This window comes from Excalfactoria chinensis, chromosome 6 (genome assembly GCF_039878825.1).
Source record: "Excalfactoria chinensis isolate bCotChi1 chromosome 6, bCotChi1.hap2, whole genome shotgun sequence".
Classification (NCBI taxonomy): Eukaryota; Metazoa; Chordata; class Aves; order Galliformes; family Phasianidae; genus Excalfactoria; species Excalfactoria chinensis.
This window is the reverse complement of record NC_092830.1, coordinates 19902279-19921274: the sequence shown is the minus strand read 5'-3', so window position 1 is coordinate 19921274 and position 18996 is coordinate 19902279. Positions and strand designations below refer to the sequence as shown.

The following is an 18996-nucleotide window of genomic DNA, read 5'->3' as shown; positions in this document are numbered from 1 at the left end:
ATATCTCACATATTTCACAAAATATGCCAAGATGAATCCTCCTGCATTTAATGAGGTGATAATTCAGAAATGAGCAAACTCTTCTGATTTGGCCCGACTCCATGCTCATTGTGGCTCCAGTATAGTTTCTAAATCCAATTTTCTGATTTTCTCTATTGTGAACACTTTTGGTCTTAAAAGTCATTTCCTGAGGGACTGCAGAAACGTTGTTCAGAATCATAGTCAATTTTTTTTAACACTGACTTTTATGTTATGCAAAGAGTAACTTTTATCTGCGGTAGTTGAATCTTAAATTTAGTGTGTGTCAGTTAAATATCACATTCCTTAATACAAATCCAAATGCCACCGTATTTTGGGCATAGATGAGATTTTGTACTTGATTCTACTGAAATTAAGTGCACAGTAGGATAGAGTTTTGTATGTTGGACCCATGTTTCCCAGATTGAGTTATACTTGGCTAGAAACTTCGAATACAGATAGTTCTCATTTTTATGTAGACTTTACTTACATTTGCACATTTTACTATAATCTTTTCTCTAATGCTGTTTGCTTTTCTATTTCATTTACAAAACCACTTCTTGTAGGAGAGGATCAATGCTTAGTACAGCTATATTTGTTTATGCTGCAACATCCCCAGTGAATGGATATTTTGGAGGAAGTCTTTATGCTAGACAAGGAGGTAAATTGTTTTCATGTTTCAACGTTTTCATTACAGTGTTTTATGAAGAGTGTTGTTTTTATTTTCAGTGACATAGAAATATCCTCACAGGGTAACATCATTCAGTTGGAATCCATTAAGACAGTAATTATTTTGAATTTATCTAAGTTTTGTGTTATTTCTTTATTTCATATTAGCTCTGGGTTTTTTTGTGTAAAAATAGCAAAGCTATGATTAATTTAAAGATAATAAGTATGGTTCTACTATCTTCATTCCTTACTCTGCAGGAAGAAAGTAATCAATATCTGTTATCTTATACAGTGCTTTAGGAAAAATATAGCAAAATAGTTCTGGTGAGATTGATAGTATTCAATCTTAACTGCATTGAAATCCGTCGTGAGTTTGGATGTTAGGCATCTCTGCATGTTTGGCCTTCATGTCAACCTAGTGATTTCTAGAAGAGCAGGTCTAGGTAAACCAGTTACTGATCTAAAATAGTGTTCCAAACTCTGTCGTTCAGCCAGATTTGCATTTTGTTTCCAGTTCAAATGCAGTAGACTTTGAAATGCTATCATATTGGATCATCGTGAAAATACAAATGATGGTCTTGAAAAATGCATGCGGTTCTTCTGACTGCTTTACATTTAGTGCACCCTACAGAACCATGTATATTGTATATACTTTATACATTATCTAAGAGTTTAGGAAGTGAGTATATACAGTGAAATTTGTTAAGGTGTTGTCCAAGAGAAGGTTTGTTTTGAAGCTCCTATGGGAGCTGTAGACAGTAATATCTGCTAGCAAATGATCTTCCCCTTACATGTGGTGTTTAGAAATCCTTTTCTTTCTGACTTTTCTGCTACTCTGAAGAGATCTAGGTTCTATTTTGTTGTATGTTTTGCTTTACATCCAGGTTAGCTAGTTGTTTATTGCATCCTGAGTGCATGAATTCAGCTTAGTTGTGTTGAGACAGCCTGGAGCAGGTTCTTCCTGAAGGTAGCTGTACTGCTGAGCTGGCCCCAGGGCAGAGTTCTCAAGCAGTGTAGCCATAACCCCAGGATGTGTGCAGGCTTTGCAGCAGAACCAGCTCTAGCATCTCTGTCACTGCCCATTTGTAGCCTAGGTATGTGCTCATGCTTCACACCCCAGTTTATTTTGCCATCGTTGTCAATGCATGCTATTCTTCAACCAGAACGTGCTCATACCGCACCTGTTTTTCTTTTCATGTGGCCTAGTAAATCGATTAACGTAACTGTCTCATAGAAGTTTCCAGAAGCCAAATAAAAGTGGTAGTTGGCTCTTGGCTCTTGTATCATTGATTGTTACTTATCTCTTCCATCTTTTTTGGGGAGAAGATACCAAACATCTACATTCTGGAGAGCTTGCTGGTATTTTGTAAGAACTTTCTAAACCAATTCCATTGGAATGTTCCTTCTTATAGGAAGGCGGTGGATAAAACAGATGTTCATTGGAGCTTTCCTTATTCCGGCAATGGTGTGTGGAACTGCCTTCTTCATTAACTTCATTGCCATCTATTACCATGCTTCAAGAGCTATACCATTTGGAACCATGGTGAGTCATTTTAGTGGAGAATTTAAAAAGCACCGTAGATGTGGGAAAACTACCTTTTAATCAAAATAGGGTTGTGAGTCATAGTTTCAGCTTTTTAATTACAAATGTAATCTGGGAAGGTTTTAATGTGCTTCAAGTATAATTTCCTTTAATCATAACAGAAGCTGATTTCCAACAGCAGGCCTCTCTCTGTTTAAAACATCCCCCTTCTGTTTTGTGCTCAGTCTTCATTCTGTGATAATCTTGTACAACACGGGAAGTCAGCAACTTGAATGTTCAACTGGATGACAAATGCAAACTGTTTATAAACTTATAAGGTTATAAGTTTATAATCCAGAAGGAATCCAAGTGGAAACCACTTCCAAATTATTGTAGTCAAACAGGAAAAGAAGAAGGAAAGGGAAAAAAAAAAAAACAAACTAACTAAAATTTGATACAAGAAGTCCTAAGGAGATCTGGGTTTGAGAAAAAAAATCACTGTTTTTACTTTCTGAATAGGTATTCAGTGTCCAGTTATGGTCTTGTGACTGTGTGGTGTAACCGTGTCACTTGGAGAACAATGCTTGTTGAATGACTTTAGTATTTAATCAGTGTAACTTTTCTTGTTTCTCATGGATTTTGTGAGGGGTTTTTTTTGTGCTATTGTTGGCCCTTTTGAGTAACCTGAAATAACCCTGTGAGTACAAAATAGGAAATAATAACTTGGCACTAGAGCAGAATTTCTGTTTGAACTTAGGAGGGGTGTTATTTCAGAGCTGAACTTTTTAAAGTTGTACTACCAAATAGCTTTTTATAATGTTATGCAGCAGCCCTTCCAGAAATACTGAAGGAAGATTTGTTATCTTTGCAGGATATGTAGCAAATGATAATATGTAACCTTTGTCAGAGCTCCCTTCTTTTTGCATTGCATTCAGGGAGTTGTTCCATCAAAGAGATTTGAGTAGCTGTGGGTTTCTTCTTAGTCTGTCTACCACAAAATGCAGCTTAATAACACAGTTTTTATCTTATAAATTCTAATAATAGAGATACAATCAAATTCAATGTATGACTGAAAATATTTCTGAAGAACGCATTGTTAAATAATGAATGTGGTAGGAAATCATAAATGGTAATTAAAATGAGACAATTCTCAGTTCCGGGGAAAGGCTTTTGATAACTTTTTTCTCAATAGAATAGTAATTACTTTTCATGTTTGTGCAGATTATAGTTCTTTATTGAAGTATTTGCAATGTCCACCAAAGTACCAACTTTTTGCATTGATTAGTTGTTATAAAACTAAGTACAAAATCAAGTTAAACATATTTATAAAGCGTTCATTTAATTTTTCTGGTTTTCTTCTTGAAGGAGGTAGTCTAAAATTTTCTTTGATAATGTTTGTATTAATCAGCCTGCGCCCCAAAGGGATACTGTAATGTTTTTTCTTTCCTAAGCTTGCGGTCGTGTACAGTATGGTCAGAAAGGTTTATAACATTGATCTCTGACATGTGCAAAGGGGATGTGTTCTACTGCTGAGCAAGCATTTACGATATCGGATTTCTCACTTTGTATTCCCGTTTGGAATTCAGAAATGCTGAGGAAAGGGAATTCCACCTGCACTGGAGTTTGTCTTGTAAATCTGTTCAGCTGGTGTGTATTTTAAGATCATGGAAACGTGGACGTGCAAAAGCAAATGGGAATATAAATCTTCAGGGGTGACTTAATCAGGGATGTTAGGGCTCTTTATACATAGTGATTTTAACAGTCTCAAGGTTTTACGAGCGTGTTTGAATCGTTATGACTGGTAATAAAACTTCAGTGGAGTTAGGGGACTTCTAGTAGGAGCAGGATATGAGTTGGAAACTTCCATCAGAATCATCAACGCTCTAATGAATTCAAATTAACTAATGGAGCTGGTTGTGAAAGGCCATGAAAAATGTTTGAAATTACTGTGTTATTCTGTGGTCTGACGTCCCTGGGAAGCTCTCTAAGGTATATGGGTAAGATACCTTTGCATCTTGTCACCTTTGTTTTTAATGTAGAGGATCTTCCATAATTCTCTAATGTAAATTTGCTGCTTGTTCTGTTTTGTGGAATAAAAATCAATCAGCTGAATGCACTGGAACTCAGAAATGACTTATCTGCCCTGAGAGATCTTGAAGCTGCCCTCCTTGATTTAAAAATTCTGTCAAGAATTAACCACTTTTTCTTCAGCACCATTAAAGTGGAAAAACCTGAATCTGAACTGCTGAAAAGAATCTCTGGGCTAAAAGGTTGCTAAGAGACTGTGCTTTAATATGACATCCTGTGATTTGCCCTGTTTCACATTGCTACTTGCAAGTGAACCGCAGGGTTCTCTTCTCTGCACCTTAATTCCGTCATCCAGGAAGATTTTTTTCTGTTAATTCTAGGCAAGGGCAGCTGACACTGTCAAAACCAAGATAAGCAAGTTGACGCACAGTTTCTGCATCTTTGATCTACCTCCTATCTGCTTCTCTGCATTTTGTGTTTAAGTACTCAGTATAATCAGTCCCTCCAGGATCATCGTACACCTTGTTGTCATTTTAGTAGGTTCTGAACATCAAAGCTTTGTCCACCTTGAATATCTTTTTCCTGATGTCTGAGATTGAAGATGGACAGCTATTTTCTGCAGTGTTTCTTCAGTGTTGGGACTCTGCCTTTAGCCCTTTTGGATATTCATGCCAGCTATACTAGGGCCGACTTTGTGCAGTACTTGAGCCTGAACAAAGGCTTAACTTCTTCACTGGGACATCCTTCAGTTGCCCTTCCCTTCAAAAAGAATGTGGCAGATTTTACTCAAATATGAGAGCTTTTTAAAACCTGATGGTTTAAAGCTTTCAGCACCCTTAACGTTTCAAGTAGATGTAAAAGTCTGTTTTTTCTTTTATCTCTTCACCTTTATACGAGCTCCTTGGGTGATGTTCTGTTCTTTGTTCTTTTGGAGAACCAAATACTATTCAGTTTGTGTTTGTTTGTAGAATCTTATTACTCTTGAATGTGGAATTCTTCTGAGGCTGTTGTACACCTTAGCTGAGCTCCCATTGAGTTTCGCGTCTTTCCAGTGTATTAATCATTCTATTTTGTTGTGTTTGAATTATAAATGGAAAATTGAGCATAGAGCAACTAAAAATAATTATAAGTAATAGCAAGTGAAGTGAACTCTCTTTACTTTTTAAGGAGTATGTATGTAGTATGGTAGTTCTATGCAAAATTACTAATTAATGCTGAATTTCTACAGAGCATACTATGGTAGAACCTCCTTAATTCTGACATTTCACAAGCTGTGACTGCTTACCTTGTTCTGCATGTAATACATAATTTAAAGGTTCCTGTTCAGACTAGTGTGACTAATGTAATATTCTGACTGCAGAATCCAAGCAGCCTGAACTATTTAGGTTGTACCTTATTTTGTTTTGTTTGGACAGTAGATTCCTGAGTGGCTAACATTTCTAGTGTGCATTTTTAATGATTTAATTATATTAGGTTATTTACAAAGTACTTATCTTGGGATCAAGAAACTACTGATTGCATCCTTTATTCTTTGTTGAAACTGGAAAGAAGTGTTTTCTCTGACATATAGCTTAATCCAGGCTACAGCCATCCCTGACTGCTATAAGGTGAAATGCATGTTAGTTGCCACTGAAAGAGGTGAAGGTGTTAGCACCACGATTTTCATTCATTGAGCCAGATCAGGAAATGAACCGGCTGAAACAGACCTGCCTAAAAAAAAAAGGGAAAAAATCTAGTTATATGTGCTCTGCAGATTGCTCCCTTACATTGCTTGAAAGTGATTGTGGAGTCTGTGGTCAAAAACAGCATTTATGTTGAAATGGACACAGCTTAATGCTTCTGGCTAAATTTTTTATCAGTTCTATTTGATACTCAAAGTAACATCCTAGATTAGCAATTCAGTTGTTATAAAATTAAAAACAATTAATTTTGAAGCCTTCTTTTCTTGCTGCATGTGATGTTTTGGCCAGTTCCATGCAGAAGACTTTCACTGTACAGATTCATTACCTCTTACACTGGGGGAGGGTTTCATGCTGTCTAAAGGGTGCCGTTTTGGTAGGTGACAGGAAAGATCAAGCTGCTGCCTTGACAGTTAATTTTTATTGCTTTTCTCCCTCGTGCATTAAGCAGTCAAGGCACCACAGCCTGCCAGTTGCTGTTAAATATTAGATATGCCCATAAAAATTTTAATTATCACCTTTGAATGAAGTTTAATCTACAGTTGTCAGAAAATATGAAACACATGGCACTCAAACATAAATTATTTCCCTCTCAACAATGTTTCCTTTCAAATAAGGAGAAATGAATTCTGTACCTTCAGTTAAGGGCAGTAAATATTCTTTCCCCCTTAAAACAAACAAAGAAAAGATGTGGTGTAGAAACAACAAAAGCTTGGTGAGGTTGATGGGTTCTCCTGTGACAGCTACAATCTGTGTACTAAATCACATACTCAGGTGTGAAGAAAATATGTAACAAAAATGCAGTAGCTGAAATAAGTATATTATAATGCAATGCCTTGATAGAAAAATTCGTGTAATTTGCTTGCATTTATGTGAATTATGGAGAGAGTGTGCTTGGGTTTTTTTTCAGTTTTAGTAGATCTACTGTTCACGTAATTCTATTTCTGAAGTGATGGTGAACACTGCTGAATGCCTCTCTTAAAAGACTCATTAAGATGTAATTCTTGCATCTCTACCTGTTGCACAGCTGCTATTATTGCTTCTTCCTAAAATTTTGAAAGATGAATAAAATTGCTGGTCCCTATGGAGAAGTGCTTCTGTGGGAAAGCAGAGCAACCTCCATTGATCCTGGCTTCATTCCCTCTTACTGTTCGTGATGAGATGGAGGCCATTAAGGGCCGGAGGTGCTTTTTCTATTGTAATCTATTGTAATCTCATTGTTTGAAACCTTCAGGGCAGAAATTCTTTCCTCTCAACTGTCTTTTTATTTCTTTTTTTTCTTTTTTTTCATTCAAGAACTGGTTTATTCCCAGACAAACTGTTTCAGGTTTGGTTTTAAACTCTGGGTTTAGGAATTGCCTAGCCTGTATTGTAACTACCATGGTAATTTGTAGCAATAGGCAGTATGTGTTCCTTTTGGGAGGAGGCAATGTTTTCACCTCAGATGTGAAATAAATAGGATGTCAGAAGCTAAAAAAAAAGCTAGTTATTTCTGGTCATTTGTCATGTCCAAAGAATGTCAAGAATGAAGAAAGTAATTTTCAGCTAGCATCAGTCTATGCAGGTAGGCTACCTTGAGGTCAGGCAGTGAGGTGAAAGCAAGAGAGAAGGTGCTATTGAGATCAGTGGTGTGTGCTGATTGTAAACAACACCGGTTTTGCTCATCAGCCTTCTGAACAGCAGGTTGCTGTCACCAGAGTACTGTTGTTTGAGAAGACTTAATATTCACATCTTTATCAGCTAGTGCAGCACGTCAGGGGCAGGTGGAAGCAGGAGACACTGCTAAGCCTGCACTCTGATCTCCCCTTGCTCATTTCATTTGCCCGCCCTTGCACTGCAACATAATCTCAGGTAATTTTTAGAATTCTTAGTGGCTCCAGGAAAAAAAAAAAAAAGCACTCTAAATCCAGGTGTTCTCAGAACATAGTATAGCATTAAGACAAGTGGCATGGTGTACTACTCACTGGATTTCAGCAAAGATTCTGGTTGTTCAGTCTGAAATCCGTTCATTTTTCAACCGAATAGAACAAAATATATTACATCATTGTCAGTCGTGTTTTGGCTGATATGATAACAAAACCACAAGCACTCAGGTTTTCTGATGGATGCCAATTACTGATGTACTGAGGACAGGTTGGCAGTACTTATTGAAGCCATTATTTAAGGGGAACATTGGTCTGTCTTAGCTTGTTTTATGCAGGTAATCATTTCTAGATTTCAGACTTGTCAGTGGGCCTGTCTCCCAAAAAACACAACAGCCATGCCCAGCAGCAACAAGTTGTGCCTGTTTCTTGCTCACGTGATCTGAAGTCATGCAGCTCTGTGGTTGTATCACTAGAGTGCGAAGATGCTGGATGCCTTTCCTCATCTCTTGAGTTCGCCAGCTCACTGGGCAGACCTTGGTTCATTCTCTGAGGCTGTATTCCTTCCTTGGCTTTATTATTGCCAATAATGCGATGCTTTAAAAACATCTCCTCAAAGAGGTGTAAAGCAATATGGAGAGTGTTTCTGTTTGTTCACTGCTTGTTTGATGTACCGCATCTGTGAATCTTAACCTCTTAATCCATTCAACCATAGGCAATGTTTCCTGTTTGCATCTGGCCCAGGGTTGTGATATTGTGCAAGTCAGTAATGCAGGATGATCCACTCTCTCCCTCTTGTCAGATGTCACTTTAAACTCATGTCATTGACTTAATACTTGTAGTGTTGAACTAAAGTAATTTGACTCTTCATCCCCTAAAGTTAGTAAAAAGTTTAATGCTAATTCATTTTGTGCTAAAGGTTTGTGAGTATTTAACGTGTTGCTAAACATTTTTTCTGTTTTGGAAGGTGAAAATACACCACCTTCCAGGGGTAGTGGTAGAGATATGTGTGTGTATTGGAAAAACTGTCCTGGTAAGCTTTTAGGAAGGACGCCTCATTGCAAGGAGCTGGAACATTAGCTTGATTTTGCATTGTGCTTAAACTTAATTATTATATGTATATACCATTGTATATACCATGTAAGGCCATTGTGCTTTTAAACTAAGTATTTGTATATACCAGTGGTCATTTGTGTCTTTGGCCATCTGTGTTCTTAATTGCCTGCGTGATGGATAATGGAGAAGATCAGACCTAATATTTTGATTGGTAGCATTCTGACGTGGTTTTGCAATTCTCGTTTAGGTTTCTTGTGGAGATTGGATTTAAACTCTTGTACCCAACAGTGTTTGTTGTAGATTTGTATGCAACTGCCTGACTGCTAGGCTGACTGACAGGGATAGCTGCAGAAAGTTAAGAGAAGCTGACAAAGCTCCCAGTGACAAAACACAGCTGAGGTTTCAGTTTAGTTCTGTTGTGCTTAATATAATGTTTAGAGGAAAACAACAAAACAAAGAATCTGCAATAGTTCTATAGTTGATGTAAGAAAATATCCTTAGCACTTTTAAATAATATCTGTTATAATTTTCTCAGGGAATAAATACTTTATCTGGTGAAGTAGTTGTATATTAACTAATGCTTCATAACCAAGAGTATGGTTCTGTGGCAATAACTAATACAGACAGACAGGGTAGGTTGATTATCTTCTTTCATCTTTTATCTTTTTGATGTTTGTTGGTTGTTTTTTTTTTAATGACTTTGTTTTTCATTTACAGGTGGCAGTGTGCTGTATTTGTTTCTTTGTCATTCTTCCCCTGAACCTTGTTGGTACGATTCTTGGCCGGAATCTGTCAGGACAGCCCAATTTTCCATGTCGTGTCAATGCAGTGCCTCGTCCCATACCAGAAAAAAAATGGTAAAAAAAAAAAACAACCCATACATGTTAGCTAAATGCTTTTGCTTCAGTGTAGTTCAAGTGACTTATCAGGCATGATCACTGCAGCTTTCTAAAGTAACTTTTTTGGTTAGAGTTATGTCTGGAAGAGTAACTTCACTAAAATTTCATAAGTATGACTTTTTCCTTTTGGATACAGACACCAAGCACTGTTAATGGGTAATAGATGGAGAAGATTTTACACATGTAGCAGTTTTTACAGTCCTGGATCACTGATTTACATTTGGCCTGAAATGCTCTCCCATCTCTTACATAAAAAGGAAGGTTCCAACCTATTTCTGATATGGATGTCTTGAAACTAAACCTGTTTTCTTTAGTTAATGCCTCTTACAGGTTTAGGATTCAGTGTGCCTTGGAGGCAGAACTGTTCTGTTTAATGTTCTCCATGTTCAAGTTGAGACATTTGCAGGGTAAAGGTGGGGAAATGCTTGTTGTGCTCCTCTGTATTTTTGTTGGTGGTACAGAGCTTAAAATATTCCAAAGTACATTGTTTGAATTATGAATAAGCCTGAATTATTTCTGAAGGACTTGTAAAGGAGTGCCTGGTCTCAAAAAGTAGACTTCTGGTTGGTTTTTCTTTTGCAAAGTTTGAATGCAGCCACTTTTTAATTTAACACAGAGATTGAAGCAGCAAGCTATGGAAATAAAAATATTCTCAGAGGATTTTCTTAATAGGTTTTTCTTGCTTTCCCTGTTCAGAAGAACACGGTGTGAAGGGGGCACTGAAACGTGTATGCTCACAGTATCCAGGAAGCGCAGCACTCTTAATCTCTTGTTAGTGGTGAATTGTGCAGCTCAAGCTCAAGTGCTAGGATTTGATTTATACTGTGGCCAGTGTCCTGGGAATCTGATAGATTTTGCAGGATAGGATGACATGACAAATTAAAAAGATGCTTTCCATAAAGATAATGTAATGGTGTGGTGTCAGTTTAGACAGTTCTCCCTATAAATAATAAAATGAGCTCTAAATTAAATTGTTGGTTACCAACTATATTTGGAAACTTTGCAAGTACCAGACAGATCACCTTCAGTAGGTGACAGGCTCATCTGCAGGTAGGTAAGTGTTAATTTTTGGCTGTATGCTTATGGCTCGATATAGCATTAAAATGGAACACTGGTTCTTAATCCTATAATGATGGCCCTGTGGAATTTTGACCCTGGTATTTGCAGTATCTGTCGTCAGCAACAGCACTGAGTTTTAATGACTTCATTCGAGGCTGGTGGACACACTGGGATTTGATTGCTTAGGCCCTTTCCTGACAAAAGAAATTCTTTCTGTAGCTGTTAAAGCTGCTTAGATGTATGCCTCTATGCTTGGAGTTTGGTGTGAGTCTTACGTTTGTTTCATGTTTCCCTAAGAATGACTCCTCATTCTACCCATATACAGCATCCTTGGGGATACCTTCTTTCTAATATACTGGTACGAGATGTATTCTTGTTAGCATGCCTTTAAATAATTTTCTGGGCTTTATAAAGTACCTAGATATATGCTGTAATATATTTTTCAGAATATTATTATTGTCCCTAAACTAGTCTTAATATCTTTCAGGTTCATGGAACCAGCTGTTATTGTTTGCCTAGGTGGAATCCTCCCTTTTGGATCGATTTTTATTGAAATGTGAGTGTGACAGCTATTTGCCCATTTGATTAAAAGCAGTGAGTTAAATCAGATTGCAATACTAACCGCATATTTTGTTTGCTCACTGCAGGTATTTCATTTTTACTTCATTCTGGGCTTACAAGATCTACTATGTTTATGGCTTCATGATGTTGGTTCTGGTTATCCTCTGCATTGTGACAGTTTGTGTGACTATCGTTTGTACATATTTCCTGCTAAACGCAGAGGATTACAGGTGGTAAGTATTGTGGTGTTTGCATAGTTGACCAGACTGAGAGTTTTATAGAATCAAGAGTCTCGACAGGTTTTTTCAAAGTATCCCATGTCCAGATTTTATCTGTAGGGAGTAAAAGCAAGTTCTTGGATCCTTTCTACTGAGGAGCTTTCTTGGTGAACATGCGTCTGCGCATGTATGTGTATATGCATTAAAAAATACATTGAGGTACAAAGGAATCTAAAGAAGAATCGTCATTTGATATCAGTGGTTGTTCTTGGTCTTGCAATAGCAGCTTTAGTCATGTGTAGCAAATGTAGATTTTGATAAGTAAGTCTGTAGAACCAGGATGCTTTATTTTCAGTGCATTGTGCATCTTCTTGGGAAGCATTTTCAGTAGATGTGTGATGATTGTGTGTCTTTACTTTCAGGCAATGGACAAGCTTTCTTTCTGCCGCATCAACTGCGATATATGTTTACATGTACTCCTTTTACTACTACTTTTTCAAGACAAAGTAGGTGACAGTTTTCCTACTTGAATATCAGATTGCCAAAGAAGTTTATTGGGAAAGACGGGGATAAAATACCTACCATTAATTCGTGTTTTTTCTTTTTCAGGATGTATGGCTTGTTTCAAACATCATTTTACTTTGGTTATATGGCAGTATTTAGCACAGCTTTGGGAATAATGTGTGGTAAGTTTCAAATATATTGAAAATTTTCAATCAGAATTTTTCAGACTGTTCTGTTTCTCACTTTCGCTCTGTGTTTTTGGTGAAGGAATATGTATGAATTTTTAAGAAAGAGTATTTATGTATTGTGGAGCAAGTTTTAGCTCCTCTGCAAAGTTGAAAGACTCAATATGGGGACATAATGCTGTTTGTAGTGCAGTCAAACTTCTTCAAAGTAAATTCCACATTCAGTTGAGTCCATGTCAATATTTTGTTTTGAAGTTCTTGGTGTTGCCCTTTGCCAAACAACTAGGTACATGCACTGAAGCATCATGGCTTCATGCAGTACTGACGCTACCTTCTGTATCCTGTGACGTGTTTGTGGGTGGGTGACAGTTCAGAAAGGACTAGTACATCAGGGTAGCACTTATAAAACAAGTACTGGCATATTCAGAGACGAAGGAGAATGCAGAGCGCTCCTGTTTTCAGCAGGATTACATTGCTTTTTATGATACCTGTTTTAACAGGTGTTTAGTGAAAAGTAGTGAGGTCATGGAAGTCATCCAGTGAAGCCACGTGTACTTATTTATCTGATATTATTTTTATCCTCTGATTGTTTGTTGTTTCTTGTGCTTCTTGGTTCTTTTATGTATTATGTATGATCCTTATTTATTACTTTCCTTCATAGCAGTGAATGAATAACCCTCTAGACTCTAGTGGAAGGCTTCTCTGAGTTAGATATTTGGGACCTGTGGTGTCTTACTGGAGTTGAGTTTACTTTCTGTAAAGTGTGCATTTCCTGATATCTCAAGGATAATTTCACAATGCTTTTTAAAAAGGGGAGAATCATCCCTTAACCTCTTTCCTCTCATGAAATCTAATCTTGCCTCATTGGGTTCTTGGCACATTACAAGACTTCCCTGCTGTTCTGCTGGTCTCACGGCCATTTTTTTTTCCTTTAATAGGCTTATACTTTTCAGCTCTAATCTTTTCTTTATAAAGTGCTCAGGCTGGTATTGATTAAAATGTCTGTGATGCAGAAGCTGAGCTTGCCCACCAGTTCCTGTAATTAAAATGTTTTTTAAAACACGGAAGAGTCGGGTTGTCAGGTGCTTTCCTGTCATGGTAGTACTGTACTTGGTGAAATATTAGGACACAGTCTGAGTTTTTTTTAGAATCAGAAAATACTTCTGCTAGGTTTCATTTCCACACCTCTATTGAGATTTTTATTTATTTGGTCTTTTTAAACTGTGTTGGAAGAGAAGCTGTGAGATTCCTTTTTACTGAGATCTCATATTTGCAGCATGGAGGGGGAAAAGTCCTCTGTTAAAAAGCATTTGTCCCGGAAGCTACCACAATTCTCTACCGACTGTACGTCTCTTGTGCGATGTTTGTAGAGCTGTGGTTTGGATGCTTATATAAATGGGCATGTTCGGTATCACAGTTGGCTATAAGATGAACTAGTTCAGACCAAGGCAGCCACAGTGTGTGCAGGCTAGTATCATCCAGCTCTTTTTTTAAGTGCTGCTGATAATGCTTAGTGAACTCATATCTCACGTGTAGTGGCATACTTTGATCCACTGAGTCTTTTGCCCTCTGCAGAACATCTGGAAGTTTTGGAACTGGACTGCGGGGAGCCCATGAGAACTTCCAGATCTGTGGAGCTTCTTGTGCTTCCCTCTTACTGCCAGAGAATAAAACCAATTCCCCAGCTCAGCTGTCTTAGTTTCAGCTGGGATAGAGTTGTTTTCTTCAGTGTCTGATATGATACTATGTTTTGCTTCTAGGAGAAAAGAGATGTTGACAGCACATGGGTGTTTATAGTTGCCGCTAAGCAGTGTTGTACCAAGCTAATTCCATTTGCAGCTGAGGGCCCCAGGAGCTGGGAGGGAACGAAATTAAGACAGCTGACTGGCTGAAGGGATATTCCATACCATATGGGATGTCGCATCATGTGGGAGTTTTGGAGGGAGTTGTGAGTTCATCTTGCCCTCTCCTTCTCACTGAGGAGCCAGCTGGGCATCGGCTGAGCGGTGATGAGCAATTGCTTGTGCATTACTTCTTATATGCATTCATTATGTAAACATGTGTATAGCCATTACTATTTTGCTTTATCTTTTCTCTGTCTTAGTGAATAGTTTTATTTCAACACATGAACTCTGTTTTGTTGTTTCTGATTCTCTCCTTCATCCCACTGGGAAAGGAAGGAGCAAGCGAACAACTGTGTGGCACTCAACCACCTGCCAGGTTAAACCACAGCAGTCATTTTTGTGCCCAACGTGGGGCCCAAAGGGATGAGACAACAGCAGATCTGATCGGAGTGTGTTAACACAGGGTGTTGTGGTACTTTCATAATTGCTGGCCATGTTATTAATTTTTTCTCTATTTATGGAGCTCTTTAAGAGTCTTCTCATGGAGCTGTACTGAATAGCATCTTGCTAGCTGTTTATTTTCCCTGCTGTGTTGTTTGTTAGATTAAGGTTTTTATTTTGCTATGCTGTGTTACCTTGTCTTATAATAAAATTGGCAGCCAGGAAACATATGTTTTGTGTATACGTGACATTGCAGTCATCTCTGGGCTTCGGGGACCACACTGCTAATGCTGTAGTAATTACACTCTTTGCTCTGCCTCTTTGAGGAACCAAGCTGCATAGAAGATAGGGGAGGGGAAATTGAGAGAGCCTTTCCAGCAGTCCATCAGCCTCTCTTTCTCTTTCATTTTTCTTTCTTTCTACCTTAGTAAATAGTTTTATCTCAAAAAGAAAAGGCAGTACAGAAAAGCCTTTTGCAGTACCATGCTTTGGTGTTCAATTAAATACTGTAAGTATGACTGTATGACTTTCTAAAAAACTTATACAGTCAGAAAGGTGCAGCTATAGTACGCCCTAATTGACTTCAAGTAATAGATGGGAATGTTTGATTGCTTTTCCTGGCTATTTGGATTCTTTTGAGTTCTGTTTATTTAAAGCCTGTTGTTCTACAGAAATATGCTTACAGTCTATTCCTGCCAGATCTATGTAGGCTAGAACCAAGTTAGGCACATTATCTGGTGATAAAAAAAGTAAATAAATAAAAGAACTGGGTTTTTTGTTGTTTTGTTTTGTTCTAATTTCAATGAACTAACTGTCCTGCATTTTTCTCAGGACAGCATTCTTTAATTGTTTGTCTTAATTGTCTGGCATTTTTTGTCCACTCCCCCAACTTCTATTCACTGCCTGTGAAGTAGCTTTTAGATTCAACCCCTGAACTTGGGCATGGCCATTAGTGGTACTTTGCTGCTGTGGTTCAGAGTGAGTTGTGACTTCCTTATGGAGTGGAGAGCTGTAGTCTTGTGCTACTGCTGTTCTCTACTCCTCCTCTTCACTTCTATTGTATCTGCATATTCTGTAGATCCCAAATGAAGCAGAATTAGTTGTTTGTTCTCCCAAATATCTTGTGGCATCTGGCATCACGTCACTAGAGAGGCTCTCAAACAAGTTCTGGAATGTGTCTGAGTTTAGGAACTGGACTGGGCATAGGATTTGCTGGCAGTGCCTGCTTTAAAAGGCAAAACATGATGAATCTTAGAACAGGAGTTCAGTACCCTTATTTTGTGCATTTGCTGTCTGAGACAGAAGATTAGTGTCATTGACAGGCTACGGAAAAGTCTACTTGTGCTCCTGTTTAACTCCAAGCTTATGACATGTCTGCACATCACTGCCAGGCCTCCTCAGTGCATTTAATGCTTGTGAGCATCGGCCTGATCTTGTGTGTAGTGTATTCGTTTTAATGCTTCTCTACTTTGTTGAGGCTTGTAATACAAGTACTTAATTTGCTGACCAGTGGAGTGACTGCCACAATATTTGCCCTGCTTGAAATGCCATGCAACAGCACAGGCTGCCTCCTCAGGCTCTTTATTATTCCAGTTGTTATAGAAATGGTGCATCAGATTTGCTTTATTCAGGTTTCTTGATTTCATATGAACGTTGGGCTTTTAGAATTTGGAAACCAGAGTTTTGAGCAAGTTTAGTGGCTGGATTCACAAATTATCTGAGCAGTCCCCAGAATTTAAAGAACTGCCATGGTTCAGAATCGATCTGTGGTCCACAACAATAGCTGAAGCACTGTGTTATTTACTGCAGATATTGTAGGACAGCGGTGTTCACTCAGCCTGGCAAACTTGGTTCTGAGTTTTACCAGTAGGTTGCTGAATCTCTTTCTGAGAAAAGGTCTCAGTCTCATGTATTCTTCATGTTTCTAAGCATGCTTAGCCTTGCAGGATTTGGGGTATGGCATAAGCTGTTATCTCTGCTTAAAAAAAACACAACAAAATCAGTGACCTGTTCTTTTACTACTGCTGTGACAGTGCGTAATCTGCTCATGACTCTTACTAATTTGAAAACCACAGGTTGCAATTTCCTTTAACTACTAACTGCTACTAGTTTAATCTCTTTGCACAGACCTCCTTGGAGTTTAAGACTCCTGGGATGGGGATCTATTATTATTTGTGCCTTGTGGGAAGAAAAAAGCCATCTGCCAATAAAACATTCATCCAGAAGGCATGCAACTTATAATAAAAACCTGCCCTCCCATCTACCTTCCCTGCAGAGTGGGTGATTGTATGTTTTTTACCCTCTGTTCGGAAAAAGGGACCAGGTTATTGGCAGCAGTAGGGGGGCTGCTATATTTATCAAGGCCAAGTGAGCGTGGACCCTTGGTAAGATGGCTTAATGGATTTAGTTTGGTAGGCTAGGGGAGTTCTTGCCAGATGATTGCTGGGAGCGTGGATAATTGGAGAGAATGTTTGAGAACAACTATTGCAGATAAATAATTTTGTGTGCAGAGAGCGTGATTCTGTGCGACTCTGTGTGTTTATTTGTGGTTTGTGTTGATCGGCTCTCTAACATTCAGCGTTTTCTGTTTGTTTTGCAGGAGCTATTGGTTACATGGGAACAAGTGCCTTTGTCCGAAAAATCTACACTAATGTGAAAATTGATTAAGGAAATAAGAAAATTGAACTATGGATCAGTTCCTGTTTTCAGGGGGATGAACTTGCACAACAAAAAGCGCGAGAAGAGATTTGGGTTTTAACACTGGGCACTATATGGGTCTCCATTTTGTGGATGGCTTAAAGTAACATCTATTTCATTGATCCTAGGTTCTTAATGACTGCTTTCTCCAACTGTTCACAGCAAATGCTTGGATTATATGCAGTAGGCATTACTACAGTACGTGGCTAATCTTCCCAAAAAACAAACAAACAAAAAAGGCCCCAGCGCATTTAAGATGAATAGACTAGCTCTCTTCAGTGAAGAGGACAAACGGTTTATTTAAAGCATTTGTTCCATTCAATAAAAAGGGGGGAAGCTTGGCTGCTAAAACTACTTGATGAGTAGTCTTCCTGGGACTTAACATTTCTAACTTATGTAAAAATGCCGTCCCAGAAAGATTACTTTTCTGATTTTTACTGCCATTGCCAGGATAGGAGGTATGTTTTATATTTTGCATCCAGGTGCTTTTTGGTTTATTTGCGTTACCAACTATAGCCTACATTCGTTTAAAAGTAATTTAAAAATATATTAAAAAAAAAACAACAACCCACATGCATGTAATATATCAGCTCTCATTCTAGTTGGACCAACTTCCCTTTATTTATCTTTAAAGTAATATCCAGCTATATCTTAAATCCATCCAAAGAAGATAGAGTTTGAAGACAGATGCGTTCTCTGCAATGCAGTTTACTGTACAGTTAGAAAGCAAAATGTTAAATGAAGAGGATTGTTTGTTTTTTAATGAACACTCTGAGGTCTAGATTAAAACAAAACCAACATTTTAACTGAATGTCTAAAGTGATTCTCCTTTGTTTGTTGTTTTTTTTTCCAAGTTATTCTTGCTTTTTTTTGGGGGGGGTTTGAATGAAGATTTTCCTTTAGACATTATACAAGGGGTAATAAGTGTATATAACATTAAATAATGTAACTTAGGTGTAGATCCCAAATGTATTTGGATGTACAGATTTACTACGGAGTACTTTTCTGATGATTCGGTGTAAAAAATGTGTGAATTTGGGTGGCCTTTTACATCTTGCCTGCCATTGCATGAAAAGTTGGGTTTTCTTCACAATGTGTGTATGTCATGCCTTTCTGTTCTTTCCTTTCTCAAGCTCTTACAGGAATTAAATTTGTAATTTAGAGCATTTTAATTTTTGTTAATCCTATCTGGACACTTGTGTAACATCCGAAGCGCAGCTGCTTTACGGTGTTCAGAAAACTAAAATAAACTTTTCAGACAAAAATGTTCCGATTGTGAAAATAGATGAGCTTACAGCTGGAGATGTTTGAAAAGGCAATGGGTGCCTGTTTCTGTATATGACATCAGTCTGTTTCTCAAGTATCAAAACTCCACACGTTGAATTCAGCATTTCCTTAAAGCTGTGTTGTACGATGCAGCTCCACTGTGGCTGATCAGCATCATAGAATTCATTTTGGCTGGGCTGTTTGTGGAGGAATCTGTTCTGTGCTGGAGGTGGTATACTGAGGGAAAATGGGGTGAGCACGGGCTAAAATGAATGGGTAAATAAAGGTTGAATCTTTCTAAGATGGCTGTTAATTATGCACTGTATTTAGCTAGGAAGATCCTGAGTGTGTTTGTGACAGATTTAAGACATGTTCAGCACGATGCTTATTGGTTCTTGTTTTTCTGGGGGGGGGCAGGAGGGATCTGCTACAGCGGGATGTTTTTATCGGTGTGACTGTCTGAAGTAGAGCATCTACCATGGAGAATG

The 18996-nt window shown here is 38.1% G+C and overlaps 1 protein-coding gene across 1 annotated transcript in view; it reads left to right on the top strand.

Annotated features, from left to right (window-relative positions):
* The window catches only part of TM9SF3 (transmembrane 9 superfamily member 3), a 40356-nt gene extending 22821 nt beyond the window's left edge, over positions 1-17535 (top strand). Inside the window, exons 8-15 of the mRNA XM_072340307.1 lie at positions 585-679; positions 2100-2230; positions 9552-9691; positions 11280-11348; positions 11440-11586; positions 11994-12077; positions 12181-12257; positions 17145-17535. Of these exons, the coding sequence (XP_072196408.1) occupies positions 585-679; positions 2100-2230; positions 9552-9691; positions 11280-11348; positions 11440-11586; positions 11994-12077; positions 12181-12257; positions 17145-17212 (811 nt within the window). The 3' untranslated portion in view covers positions 17213-17535. The remainder of the gene's footprint in view (positions 1-584; positions 680-2099; positions 2231-9551; positions 9692-11279; positions 11349-11439; positions 11587-11993; positions 12078-12180; positions 12258-17144) is intronic.
* Positions 17536-18996: the final 1461 nt, after the last annotated feature.